We start from the raw sequence: 13,274 nt of genomic DNA on the forward strand, positions 1-13,274 counted from the left end.
AAACTAGCCAAAAGCTAAAAACCCTCAAATATCTATTTCTTGGCCCAAAACACTGAACATCAAAAAGTACAATTCTTGGGCTTCCCTGGTGGCTCAGTGGTTGAGCGTCCGCCTGCCAATGAAGGGGACACCGTTCGAGCCCTGGTCCGGGAGGATCCCACATGCCGCGGAGCAACTGAGCCTGTGCACCACAACTACTGAGCCTGTGCTCTAGAGCCCGCAAGCCACAACTACTGAGCCCATGTGCTGCAACTACTGAAGCCAGTGTGCCTGGAGCCCGTGCTCCGCAACAAGAGAGGCCACGGCAACGAGAGGCCCACGCACTGCAGCGAAGTGGTCCCCGCTCGCTACAATCAGAGAAGGCCCCTGCGCAGCAACAGAGACCCAATGCAGCCTAAATAAATAAATTTATTTTTTAAAAAAAGTACAATTCTTTTTAAACAGTAGACATATAAAGAAAAATGATAATCTAAATAATAGTTACAATGACAATACTAGAAATGCCCTATGTAGTTTATAATCTTCCCCTTTGCACTACAGAGGGAAAAAAAAGCATGTTTAAAAAAGATTCTGAATATGAATTCATTTTGTGGTAGAGAAATTTTAATTGATTTTTTTTTTTTTTTTTTTGGCAGCGCCGGGAGGCTTGCGGGATTTTAGTTCCCCTACCAGGGATCGAACTCGCTCCCCTTGCAGTGTAAGCCTGGAGTCCTAACCACTGGACCGCAAGGGAATTCTCTTAAATGATTTTTAAATTTTTTATTTTACTTTTTATTTATTTATTTTTTGTCTGCGTTTGGTCTTCGTTGCTGCACGCGGGCTTTCTCTAGTTGTGGCGAGCGCGGGCTACTCTTCGTTGCCGTGGGCGTGCTTCTCATTGCGGTGGCTTCTCTTGTTGCAGAGCACGGGCTCTAGGTGCGCGGGCTTCAGTAGTTGTGGCTCACGGGCTCTAGGCGCACGGGCTTCAGTAGTTGTGGCATGTGGGCTCAGTAGTTGTGGCTCGTGGGCTCTAGAGCACAGGCTCAGTAGTTGTGGCGCACTGGCTTAGTTACTCTGCAGCACGTGGGATCTTCCCGGACCAGGGCTCGAACCCGTGTCCCCTGCACTGGCAGGCGGATTCTTAACCACTGCACCACCAGGGAAGTCCCTTAAGTGATTTTTTAAAACAATTATTATCACAAATCCATTTGGGGACAAAGGATTTTTAAATTTAAATACATTTAAATCCATCTTACACTGTTGCTTTCTATTGTCTCTTTCTTAAAGGACTTGACTTGTTTTTCATTTAACCAATGAAACTTTTTTCCCACCTGAACTACATTCCCAGACTTTCTCTTGGGTGGGCTTAAGTAATGACATGAAATACTGTGTCTGAAACGAGAAACACAAACACCGCCCACAAATCTTTAATAGAAACCTATATGCTTAAGCAGGAATGTAAAAACTCACTGTAAAAAAAATCCGCTTAAAACCACAGAACACTAGAAGTTTTGAAAGTTTCAATATTTTAAATTTTTACATCAGAGGCTTTATAATTAATATCATAACTATTAAAAGATTAAACTATATGTAAGTTGACACTGTAATCTACACGAGGAGTAAGTTCTGCCTGTTGGCCCCAAGCTTTCCTTTTTTTCTTTTTTTAATTGTGGTAAGACACAGAACACAAAATTTACTATTCTAATAATTTTAAAGTTCAGCAGCATCAAGTACATTCACGTCGTTGTGCCACCCTAAACCCACTGTTCAGCTCCTCAGCTCCTCCACTAGGGGGCGGACGAACACAGCGCAATCAGCCGGCCTCTTCGCGCCACCTAGTCTACGCATGCGCTTCTCACCTGGGTAAGGTAAACGGGGGCGGGGCCTGGGCGGAGCCTCGGGGCGGGGCCGGGGCACGCAGGCGCGGCGCGGGCAGTGTGACGTCAGGCTGCGCGGCCGGGCTAGGACCTGGCCTCGGCTCGCTGCGGCTCTTCCCCGAGCGTGACGTGTTGACTCCCCTCCCCGTGGACTCCCTTCCCCGCGGCCCGCCCGCCCGCCTCACCGCCGCCTCCTTCGCTCCCTCAGAGCGGGCCAGCGGCCGGGGTGGAGGCCCGGAGGCGTCGCGGCGCCGAGAGGGCGGGCGGGCAGGCTTCGGAGCCGGGAGGGCCGGGTCCGCGGCCGGTCGGTGCGCGGCGGGCGGGCGGGCGGCGGGCGCCGGTCTATATGGCGGCGGCTCTGTCGGGCCTGGCTGTCCGGCTGTCGCGCTCGGCCGCCGCCCGCTCCTATGGGGTCTTCTGCAAGGGGCTGACCCGCACGCTGCTCATCTTTTTCGACCTGGCCTGGCGGTTGCGCATCAACTTCCCCTACCTCTACATCGTGGCTTCCATGATGCTCAACGTCCGCCTGCAGGTGGGTGAGCCGCGCCCGCCCGGCCCCTGTCCCCCGACCCTCCCCGAGCGCCGGTCCGCCCAGCGCGGCCCGGCCCACCTCGCCCAGGACGATGCAGATGCCGCCGGAAGCTGCCAAGCTGGATGCTGAATGTATGCCAAACGCCGTGCATTTCTCCCGCAACCCCACGGGGGAGAAACCCGCTGAGGTTATCGTTATCCCTGTTCCGCAAACGAGGCGGGGTGGGGACGTGAAGCGGCCTGCCTCGGGTACGGGCCTGCGGCTGGGGCGTGGGCTCCGCGGCCAGGCAGGTGGATGCTGCCACGGGCGCCAAAGGCCCTGGCCCTGAAGAGGAAATTTTGCCCAGAAAATTGCAAATTCTGGGGCGCGGGGGTGGGGGGTGAGTTTATGGTTGACTTTTCTAGTTCCCAAACTTTATGAAGCTTTGAAAAGAATTAAAACTTAAGAGGGATTAGTTCATGTTAACCAGTGTTCTGCTGGAGTTATCTCATTTATCCTGGCGGGGGTGGGTGGTGGTGAAAGGAGTGGGGGTGATGAGAGAAAACGAGGTGGAAGGAGGTAGAGAGGCAAAGGTTCAGAGGCTCGAAACAGTTCAGGTGTGAAATAGTTCACACACAAACACACACACCACACGCACACACCCAGCGCCTTGGAGATCATCTTTGCTATAAATGATTGACATTTCTACATCCCTCAAATTCCAGATGCCTTTTTCTGGTGGAATGGAAAGTCATCAAATTGAGAATTATTCCTTTCCAAGTGTGTCATAGATGGCCAAGTGCTGAGCGTGTCTTGGATTTCGTTTTCACGTGGTGGAGTGTCTGCTGTGTGCGAGGCACGGGCTCTGTGATGGAGGGATGGGTCCCTGTCCATCGAGAGCTTACAGTCCGGCGGTACTTGTGTTGCTCCCTGGTGTGCAAAATGAGGAAGCCTGAGTAGGAGTATGCAGTATTGACATGGGCGGGGCAGGTGTTTTTCTTTTTCCCTTTGGTTTAGTTGTATCAGAATATAATTGTCTCTAAGCTTGAACTGGAAGTTTTGGGTGCCTGTCACTGGTGCTGGCAGGCCACATAAAACTTAAAACCCACTGTTCATCAAAATTGTGTTCAGGTGAGTTGGGATGAACCTGCCTCTCTATTTCAGGGTCCAAACTGAGATACTTTTATGTGAGCAGGGACTTGTGGCATCCTTAAGTGGTTCCTGACAAAAGGAGTAGAAAACTCGGATACCTTTCCAGCATGTGGTATCAATGTGTAAAGAAGGGTGCTGGGAGTGGGGACTGGGGTAAATCAGAAAGCCTGTGCTCTATCCACTTGTCACTAGCCAACTGTTGTTTGTCAGATATAGCAATTTACAAGAGAAATTGGAAATCCTGATTTTTAAATATCAACTTAACAAAAAATAAACTGTGGGTAAAACAAAATATTTGACCCCAAGCTCCACTTTGGAAACTCTTGTTCTAGTGTTACATTTATAATTTGCAGTCGTCTGTAAAAATCACAAGAATGACTGTAAGAGAAAACCTACGTAATGTTGAAAATACTCAATTTTGTACCATTAAAAAAAAAATCCGCTTTCTCATATGCTTACTTAGCTATTTATGACCACTCCCCTAGTCCAAGCTACTATAATCACTCACCAGGCCTATTGCAGGTGCCTCTATCTATTCTCCACAGGGCCCTTAGAGAAGTCTTTTAAAAACATAAATCAGATTGTGTCATTCCTCACAAAAAAACAGAAAACAAAAACTGCTTCCCATTGCATGTGGAATGCAGTTCACATGTTTCTATCCTGCAGATCTGATTTCTGTCCACCTTTCTAACCTCTCCCCTGGCCTGTTCCTTGCTTGCTATCATTTCTCTTATTTTTCTATCTACTCTTAGCATGCACCAAGCCCTTGCGGCCCCTGGGCACTTGCACTTGCTGTTCTTTCCACCTCGAGTGCTCTTCCCTGGCTCTTTGAATGCTGATACATTCTCACACCCGGGTTCTGCTTTCAGAGAGGTCTTTTGGGGTCACCAAGGAGGATCTTTTGGGGTCACCAATCGGTATGATCTTGCAGCTGCTCTCTTCACTGCAAGAGTGCTGAAGGCTTGTTTGTTTCATATCAACAAGGAGCAGAGGAGTCTGTTCCTATTACGATGCTGAGGGTTTCCAAATCTCTCAGTTGCTTGTAAGGCAGTAGGATTATCTCTGGAAAGGTTGTTCAAATACAGATTTCATAACAAGGAGTTTGCACTGTCATGATTGAGGGTAAATGCATTTTGGAGGCGGGAAGTTGGCTCTGTGAGGATGGCGTGGGCAGTAGGGAGAGCTGGGTACACCAGGCTAATGGATGACTTGGTGGACTTGATGTCAAGTCATCATCCAGGTACAGCACAGCTTTAGAGTACTGGGGAATTCGGACGCTCTGGCTGTAGAGTGTGGGCTTTGTTGGTCAGTTCAGGAGTGAGTGGGAGGTGGGGAGGCCCAGACAAGGTGGTCGCCGGGTACCTTGCGGGAGGGCTGTCTGAGAACTACGTGAGGATTTTAGGTGTGATCTTGGGCTTGGATCAAGTGCATCAGCAGCCTGTCGCATGCTGAGGGGGGCAAGGTGGGAGTTGGGGTGTCTCTTTACTGTAACATTTCCATCTGCTGCTTTAAACTCCCCTGCAGGTTTAGAGTTTCTGTTCATTGGTGGAAGATCATTGACTTACCTGACTTGAGGGTTTAATGATTCTGGCCTCTGGTAAAGAGAAGTGCAACAGGAAATAGGGGACAAGAGTAAGGGGATGGGCCAACTCACCGCCACCTGCTTACTCAGGACACTCTGTCCATCCTCTTCCTTGCAGGGGCGCTGGAGCCTGTTTTGTGAGTCATAATGAATAAAGGACTCTGTCCCACATGTTTACTCAGGACCCCCAAACCATCTGTCAGTAGGGTAGCCAGGCATTTTAAGGAGATTGATACCTCTTCTTCAATTTTTTTTTTTTTTTTTTTTTGCGGTACGTGAGCCTCTCACTGTTGCGGCCTCTCCCGTTGTGGAGCACAGGCTCCGGATGCGCAGGCTCAGTGGCCATGGCTCACGGGCCCAGCTGCTCTGCGGCATGTGGGATCTTCCCGGACCAGGGCACGAACCTGTGTCCCCTGCATCGGCAGGCGGACTCTCAACCACTGCGCCACCAGGGAAGCCTCTTCTTCAATTTGAGAGTGATTAAATGAGAAAATAGATGCAAAGGGCTTTGTAAACTGAGAAGGGCTATGATTTAAAAATACCGTTTGCAAGCAAGGCTTAATCTCCTAGAGTCATTAGCATCCTCCTTATTTATATATAATCTGAAATACAAGGCATTGAAAAAAATGAGAATCCATACCAAATACTAAATGTAGTAAAAGGAAGATGAAAAAAAGTGCTCTGAGAACCTGCTATAATTGAACAAGTTATGCCTACAATGTTTCAGTTACGTTACCTGTGGAAAGAATCAAGTATCTTAGCCCCAGGTCCCCTAGATTCGCGTAACCATGAAAAGAGGAGGCCTGAAAGAGAACAGCTGGAGAAGGTGACTTCATGAAGGTGAGGGATAGTTGTCAGACCAAGCTGTGGCCTTGGCTTTCTGAGCAGGCAGCCACACAGCCCTGTGCTGAGCTGGCCAGGCCGAGAACCTCTCTTGGCCCGTCCTCTGCGGCCTGTCTCCTTGTTTTGTTTCTAACTGCTCTTCTTCAGTCTCCTCTCTCCGAAGGACTTTCTAGATCCATAGCTCCATAGGTTTCAGTGTTCACCTGTCACTTGAAAATCTATATTCATTCCTTCCAACCAGGTAAAAAGAGTTGAGGAATGCACGCAGGGCTGGGGAAGCTGGGTGCTGTTCCAAATAGAGCGCTCAGAGTGGGCCTTAGCGATGAGCAAAACTTGAAGGGGATGAGGGCTTTAGCCATGGAGATGCCCGGCTTAGCAGAGAAGCCTTGCAGCCCGTGCGAGAGCTCTGCGTGTCCCAGGGCAGCGGGAGGTGGCCGGAGGCTGGAACTGAGAGGCTCGTGTGCCTTGGACTGCCAGGACGTTGGCCTTGACTGATTGAAATCATCTTATGGCCGGACAATTTCAAAAAGTAGTAAAGATTCCAAGGGTCGACTGCAGCTTGAAGTGAGTTTTATTTTGTTGCTTGATCTACATCAAGCTCCTGGAAGAAAGTTGGAGGAAATTATAGACTATTAAGGAACATCATAAAAGCTTAAGAGGCAAAGTCAGAAGCATGAGCTCAGTAAAACGTAGGAGTTTGTTCTGGCTTCTGGGGTATTGAACAGCTATATACTTTGAGATGGAAAATTCCAAACATGTAGGACACATAAAAATACCATGGAATCTTTCCTATCTTTCAAGGGAATTCATAATCATGGTTTTTCATAAACTTTTGAAAAAAGTTCCACCTCTAAAGATAGGTTGAAGTAGACTTTAAAAAATTTTTAACCTGCATAAAATTTGAAAGAATAGTACAGTGAACACCTGTATCCTTGACTCAAGTTTTTAAAAAGTCTTAGAAGTAAATTCTCACATAATGGTTCGAGCAGATGTTAAAGTATATGAATTAGGTCTATATGTACTAATGTTAAAAGGTATCCACCAAATATACAGTGAAGAAAAGCAAGTTTAAAAACCATCTGAGTAGTAGCACATTTAAAAAATTTTTCATAAATACACTTGTCAATACCTAGAGCAGGGAGAAGCATGCCAGGACCAGGAGGCAGCCCTAACTCAGGAGAGAGCCTGGGCATTCCTCCTCACATGATCTGTGCAGGAGGGCCAATGTTTCTTCACCTCCACAGACTGGATGGTTTGTAAACAACAAACATTAATTTCTCGCAGTTCTGGAGGCCGAGAAGTCCAAGATCAAGGCACCAGTATGGTTAAGGTCTCTTGAGGGCCCTCCTGGTTCGTAGCCAGTGCCTTCTTGCTGTGTCCTCACATGGTAGAAGGGGCTAGGGATCTCTGGCATCTTTTTATAGGAACATTAATTGGGGCTTGCCTGGTGGCACAGTGGTTAAGAATCCGCCTGCCAATGCAGGGGACACGGATTTGAGCCCTGGTCCGGGAAGATCCCACATGGCCGTGGAGCAACTAAGCCCATGTGCCACGACTACTGAGCCCGTGTGCCACAACTACTGAAGCCTGCGTGCCTATAGCCCGTGCTCTGCAACAAGAGAAGCCACCGCAATGAGAAGCCCGCACCCTGCAACGAAGAGTAGCCCCCGCTCGCCGCAACTAGAGAAAGCTCGTGCGCAGTGACAAAGACCCAACGCAGCCAAAAATAAATTTAAAAAAATTAATCTCACTCACCTCCTAATACCATCATCTTTTGAGGTTAGGGGTTCAGCATATGAATTTTGGGGGGTTACAAACATTCAGACCATAGCATCTCCTGATAGGTTTGTAAGATCCAATAGAAATGAATTGCTTTTAAACATAAGAACTAAATGTAGTTCTTAGAATGTAGTTCTTAGAATGTAGGGGAAAATCTTCATGATACTGAATTTGGCAATGATTTCTTGCCAAAAGCACAGGCAACAAAAGAAAAAGATAAATTGGACTGTGAATATTAGACATTGGTTCATCAAAGGATACTATCAAGAGAGTGAAAGAGGCAACTCACAGAATGGGAGAAAGTATAGTTGACCCTTGAAGAACACAGGTTTGAACCGTGCAGGTCCACTAATACGCAGAATTTTTTCAGTAGTATATGTTAACACTGCGTGATCTGAGGTTGGTTGAATCTTCAGATGTGGAACTGCAAAGACGGAGGAACCATGTATAGGAAGGGTTGCTGTAAAGTTGTACTCAGATTTTCGACTGTGAGGAGGGTCAATGTCCCTAGCCCCCAGGTTGTTCAAGGGTCACCTGTATTTGCAAACCATATATCTGTTAAGGATTAATGTCCAAAATATGTAAAGAACTCTTACAACTCAACAGCAACAAAAAACCCAATCCAAAAATTGGCAAAGGACTTGAATAGACATTTCTCCAAAGAAGATAGATCAATGGCAAGTAAACCCAGGAAAAGATGGGCAATTGGAACATGTTTGTGGGCAGCCAGTCCACCAACTATGGTGAGGCCCTGACACATCATTATGATGACCTCTGAGCCCCAGCTTGCCCACTTCAGCCTTGTGGCCCTATGGGATGCCCAGAGGAGGGGCCCTGGTGGCCAGGCGCCTCTCCCCATAACAGCCCTGCAGGATGTGGACGCAGTGTCCCCCTGCCTCTGGGCTCTCACAGACCCACCGGGTCAACTTCTCTCCCTGAGACTCGGCTCCTCCCATCTCTCCCCATCCCACTCCAGGGACACTCATGGACCTGAAGGGTGAGTGACCACTCGTTTCTCACTGACAGTCTCCCAACCCAGACCCAGGGACCCCCACGCCAGGCTTAGTTTCCAAGAGCCCTCACTAACTGCTCCAGTTCCAAATCTGAGCCCAGCCACACAGGCTGAGAAACACTCCCCCTGCCCAGCCCTCGCCTGGCCTGGCACTGCCCCTAGGATGCCTCTCCTCTGCCAGGGCGGTAATAAAATCCAGTGCTAGGAGAGAAGAATTAGGGAACTGCAAATCAAAGCCACAACGAGATGCTACCTCACACCCGTTAGGTTGGCTATTATGGGGTGAGGGGGAGGGAAAGAACGCGAGGATGTGGAGAGATTAAAACCCTTGTGCACTGTTGGTGGGATGTAAAATGGTGCAGTTGCTATGGAAAACAGTTTGGCAAGTCCTCAGAAAGTTAAACATAGAATCACTGTATGATTCAGCAAGTTCACTGGTAGGTGTATACCCCAAAGATTTGAAAACAGGGGCTCAGGCACTTGTGCTCCAATGTTCATAGCACTATGGACAACAGCCAAAAAGTAGATACAATCCAAGTGTCCATCAACAGATGAGTGGATAAACAGAAGGTTTTATACTTTCAATGCAAAATTATACATCTTTGAAAAGGAATAAAGTTCTTTTTTGGCTGTGCCGTGCAGCTTGCAGGATCTTAGTTCCCTGACCAGTGGTCGAACCCGTGCCCCCTGCAGTGGAAGCAAGGAGTCTTAACCACTGGACCACCAGGAAAGTCCCAGGAATAAAGTTCTGATACCTGCTACAGCTTGATGAACCTTAGGAACACTATTCATAGAGACAGAATGTAGAAGGTGGTTGCCAGGGGCTGGAGAGGGGGAATGGGAATTGTTTAATGGAAACAGTTCTAGTTTGGAATGATGAAAATGTTCTAGAAATGTGTGGTGGTGATGGATGGTAGATTTTATGTATATTTTACTGCAGTTTTTTTTTAAAGTACTAGAAAAGTGATTATGCTGTTGGTTGTTGTGGCAGTGTTAAGTTGCCATAGAAGTTTCTAAGAGCCTATTCTTAATTTTGTTCTTGTATGATCACAGTAACAAACTTGGGGGTGTGGCCAGGGTCCAGTGGCTTGTACATTTTTAAGGATTTTGGCTTACTCTGAGTGAAATGGGAAACATTTCACTGAGATGTGACCTAATCTCATTTGCTTTTATAAAGGATCATTTTTTTCTTCTTTTAAAAAAAAAGGTTTATTTTTTCTTTTAAGGATCTTTTTTTTTTCCCTGCGCAGCACGGCTTGTGGAATCTTAGTTGGCCAACCAGGGATTGAACCCAAGCCCCATCAGTGAAAGCACCGAGGCCTAACCGCTGGACCGCCAGGGAATTCTCTAAAGATCATATTATAAAAAAACCTTTATTATGGGAATATTCAAATATACACAGAAGTGGAGTACAGTTGTCCCTTGGTACCTGCAAGGGGTTGGTTTCAGGACCCCTGGGGATACCAAAATCCACAGATGCTCAAGTCCCTTGTATAAAACTGTGTAGTATTTGCACGTAACCCGTGTACATCCTCCCTTATACTTTAAATCATCTCTAGATTACTTTTAATACCTAATACAATGTAAATGCTATGTAAATAGTTGTAAACACAATGTAAGTGCTATGTAAATAGTTGCTAGCACATAGCAAATTCAAGTTTTGCTTTTTGGAACTTTCTGGAAATTTCCCCCCCCCCCAAAATTCTATTTTTTTCTATTTCCTCTTGGTTGAATCCTCAGATGCGGAACTTGCAGATATGGAGGGCCACCTGTAGTATAATGAACCCCATGTATCCATCACTTCTTTTCAGTAAGGATCAACTCTTTGCTAATCCTGTTTTATCTTTTCTCCCCAGTCCTGCACTGTGTCCATCTAATCACCCCACACCGGAGTATTTTAAATAAATCCCAGACAGAACAGATCACTTTTTTGGTTTGTTGCTTAGTTTTTACTTTGAAGTAATTTGACTTACAGAGGTTGCACGTCAGTGCAGAGAGTTCCCATAGGCCCTTCCCCCAGCTTCCTCTAATGTTACCTGGCCAGAGTACAGGCATCAGAACGAAGAAGTTAACGTTGCTGCAGTACTCTTTGGATTTCACCAGTTTTTTCCACCAGTGAATTTTTTTCTGTCCCTGGACCCCACAGTGCATTTAGTTGCCATGCCTTAGTCTCATCCAATCTGTAATTTCCTTAGTCTTGTCTTTTATGTCCGTCAGTTGTTTTTTCAGCTTTTGGGTGTTTTTCACTTTTTGGCTGTTGCCACGCACATTCTACAGGCACACCTTAGGTATCGTGGGTGCGGTTCCAGACCACTGCAACAAAGCGGTTATCGTGCTAAAGCGAGGCACGTGAACTTGTTGGTTTCCCAGTGCATGTAAAAGTTATGTTTACACTATAAGGTAGTCTATTAAATGTGCAATAGCATCATGTCTAAAAAATGGACGTACCTTCATTAAAAAATACTTGATTGCCAAAAAATGCTAACCATCATCTGAGCCTCCGTTGAGTCATCATCATTTTTGCCGTAGTAACATCAAAGGTAACTGATCACAGACCACCATTACAAATACAATAGTAATGAAAAAGTTTGAAGTATTGCAGGAATTACCAAAATGTTCAGATACGAAGTGAGCAAATGCCATTGGAAAAATGGCGCCAATAGACTTGCTCAATGCAAGGTTGCCATAAACCTTCAGTTTGTAAAAAATACTGCGAAACGTAATAAAGCGAGGTGTGCTTGTATAGGTGTTGTGTGGGCATGTGTTTTCATTTCTCTTGGTTATGTACCTAGGGGTGGAATTGCTGGGTCATATAGTAACTCTGCATTCAGCCATTTCAAAGAGATCACTCTTACTTCACGGTAAGAGTGGAGGGTGGAAGCAGGGAGACCCTTAGATTAACAGGAGAGGATGCTGGTGGTTTCTCAGGGCGCAGCAGGGGAGGTGATGGGAGGAGGTTGCACTGTGGGTATATCTTGGTGTTTGAGCCAACAGGCTTGCCTGCCTTAAAGGAAGAGGTGGTGTGAGAGAAAAGCTCATTAGCATCTCTTTGTGTGTGAGCTATACATGTTCTTTACCCAATTTTTTTTTTTTTTTTTTTTTTTTTTTTTTTTTTTGCGGTACCTCTCCCGTTGCGGAGCACAGGCTCCGGATGTTCAGGCTCAGCGGCCATGGCTCACGGGCCCAGCCACTCTGCGGCACGTGGGATCTTCCCAGACTGGGGCACGAACCCGCGTCCTCTGCATCGGCAGGTGGACTCTCAACTACTGCGCCACCAGGGAAGCCCTCTTTACCCATTTTTTGGTGGGTTGTTGGTGGGTTTCTTGGAGCCACCAAGAAACCCACCAGCTTATCAGACACCTTATCAGTTGTCTGTGATAAGAGTTGAAATTTTTTTCCAGTTAATATATTTTTGACTTTGTTTATAGTGTGTTTTTGCCATACTGAAGTTTATGTAGTCAAATTTAATAATCTTTTCTGACTTTTGGGTTTTGTCATAGTTAGAAAGGCCTTCCAAATGCTAAAGATATAAGGAATTCACCTGTTATTTATTCTGGTACCATTATATCATGTTTTACTTTTTCTTGTGTGTGTGTGTGTGTGTGTGTGCTACATGGGCCTCTCACTGTTGTGGCCTCTCCTGTTGTGGAGCACAGGCTCTGGACACGCAGGCTCAGCGGCCATGGTTCACGGGCCCAGCCGCTCCGCAGCATGTGGGATCTTCCCGGACCGGGGCACGAACCCGCGTCCCCTGCATCGGCAGGCGGACTCTCAACCACTGCGCCACCAGGGAAGCCCCATGTTTTACTTTTAAATGTAGAGTGTTGGAATTTATCCTGGTATATGGTGTATGATGTTGATCCAAACTGACCGTTCTCTGAACAGCACTGCCGGGAGAAACCTCGTGTGTATGACATTCTTGTCCTTGTACGTACATTCACTAGAAAGCAAGTTTCGAGAAGACAGAGCCCTTTTTGTCTGCTCGGTGCACTGTCCTGATACCAGCGCCTAGAACAACGCCTGGCTTAGGGGCTCCGTGAACGCTCGCTGATTGAATCTCTAGCAAAAAATCATAGGTGTAGAATCCCAAAGGAAAGGTTATACTCGTTTGTAAATAATTTTCAAAGTCATTGCCTACTTGCCTTCCACAGAGGTGCTGCACTGTGTGCTCCCTCTGGCCATGCGGGGGGCCCTCTGGTTGCTCCCCGTCCCCTGTGGCCACTCCAGCCTGGGCCTCGGTCTCTGTCCCCCACTGCAATGTGCTGGTCCGTGCTTAGGCCACTTCCGTGTTGCCATCCAGTGGTCACTTCTCTGTCCTCTGCTTTACAGACCCCCTCAGCAGCGTTTTGTCACTGGTTCCCTCTAATACTCTTGCTGATAATGGTACTAATAGCAGCTGTTTCTTGGATGCCACAGGCTGCTGGTCAGAGAACATGCTGGGTGCTTTCACATGAAGAGTCCTCACACATCCTGAGGAAAGAGGACACAGCCTAGCTCAGCCATCCTTCTCGCCTCTCGGCCCTCGGACGTGTGAGCGCA

General features: G+C 47.1%; 1 protein-coding gene across 2 annotated transcripts in view; it reads left to right on the plus strand.

The window, feature by feature from the left end:
* The first annotated feature begins 1,915 nt into the window (after nt 1-1,915).
* The window catches only part of SMIM10L3 (small integral membrane protein 10 like 3), a 132,463-nt gene continuing 121,104 nt past the window's right edge, over nt 1,916-13,274 (plus strand). The window contains exon 1 of one of the 2 annotated variants that reach the window (XM_067705542.1): nt 1,916-2,388. In XM_067705542.1, coding sequence (XP_067561643.1) covers nt 2,203-2,388 — 186 coding nt within the window. In that variant the 5' untranslated portion in view covers nt 1,916-2,202. The remainder of the gene's footprint in view (nt 2,389-13,274) is intronic. The other variant, XM_067705543.1, reaches the window with a different exon arrangement.

This window comes from Pseudorca crassidens, chromosome 15 (assembly GCF_039906515.1).
Source record: "Pseudorca crassidens isolate mPseCra1 chromosome 15, mPseCra1.hap1, whole genome shotgun sequence".
Classification (NCBI taxonomy): domain Eukaryota; kingdom Metazoa; phylum Chordata; class Mammalia; order Artiodactyla; family Delphinidae; genus Pseudorca; species Pseudorca crassidens.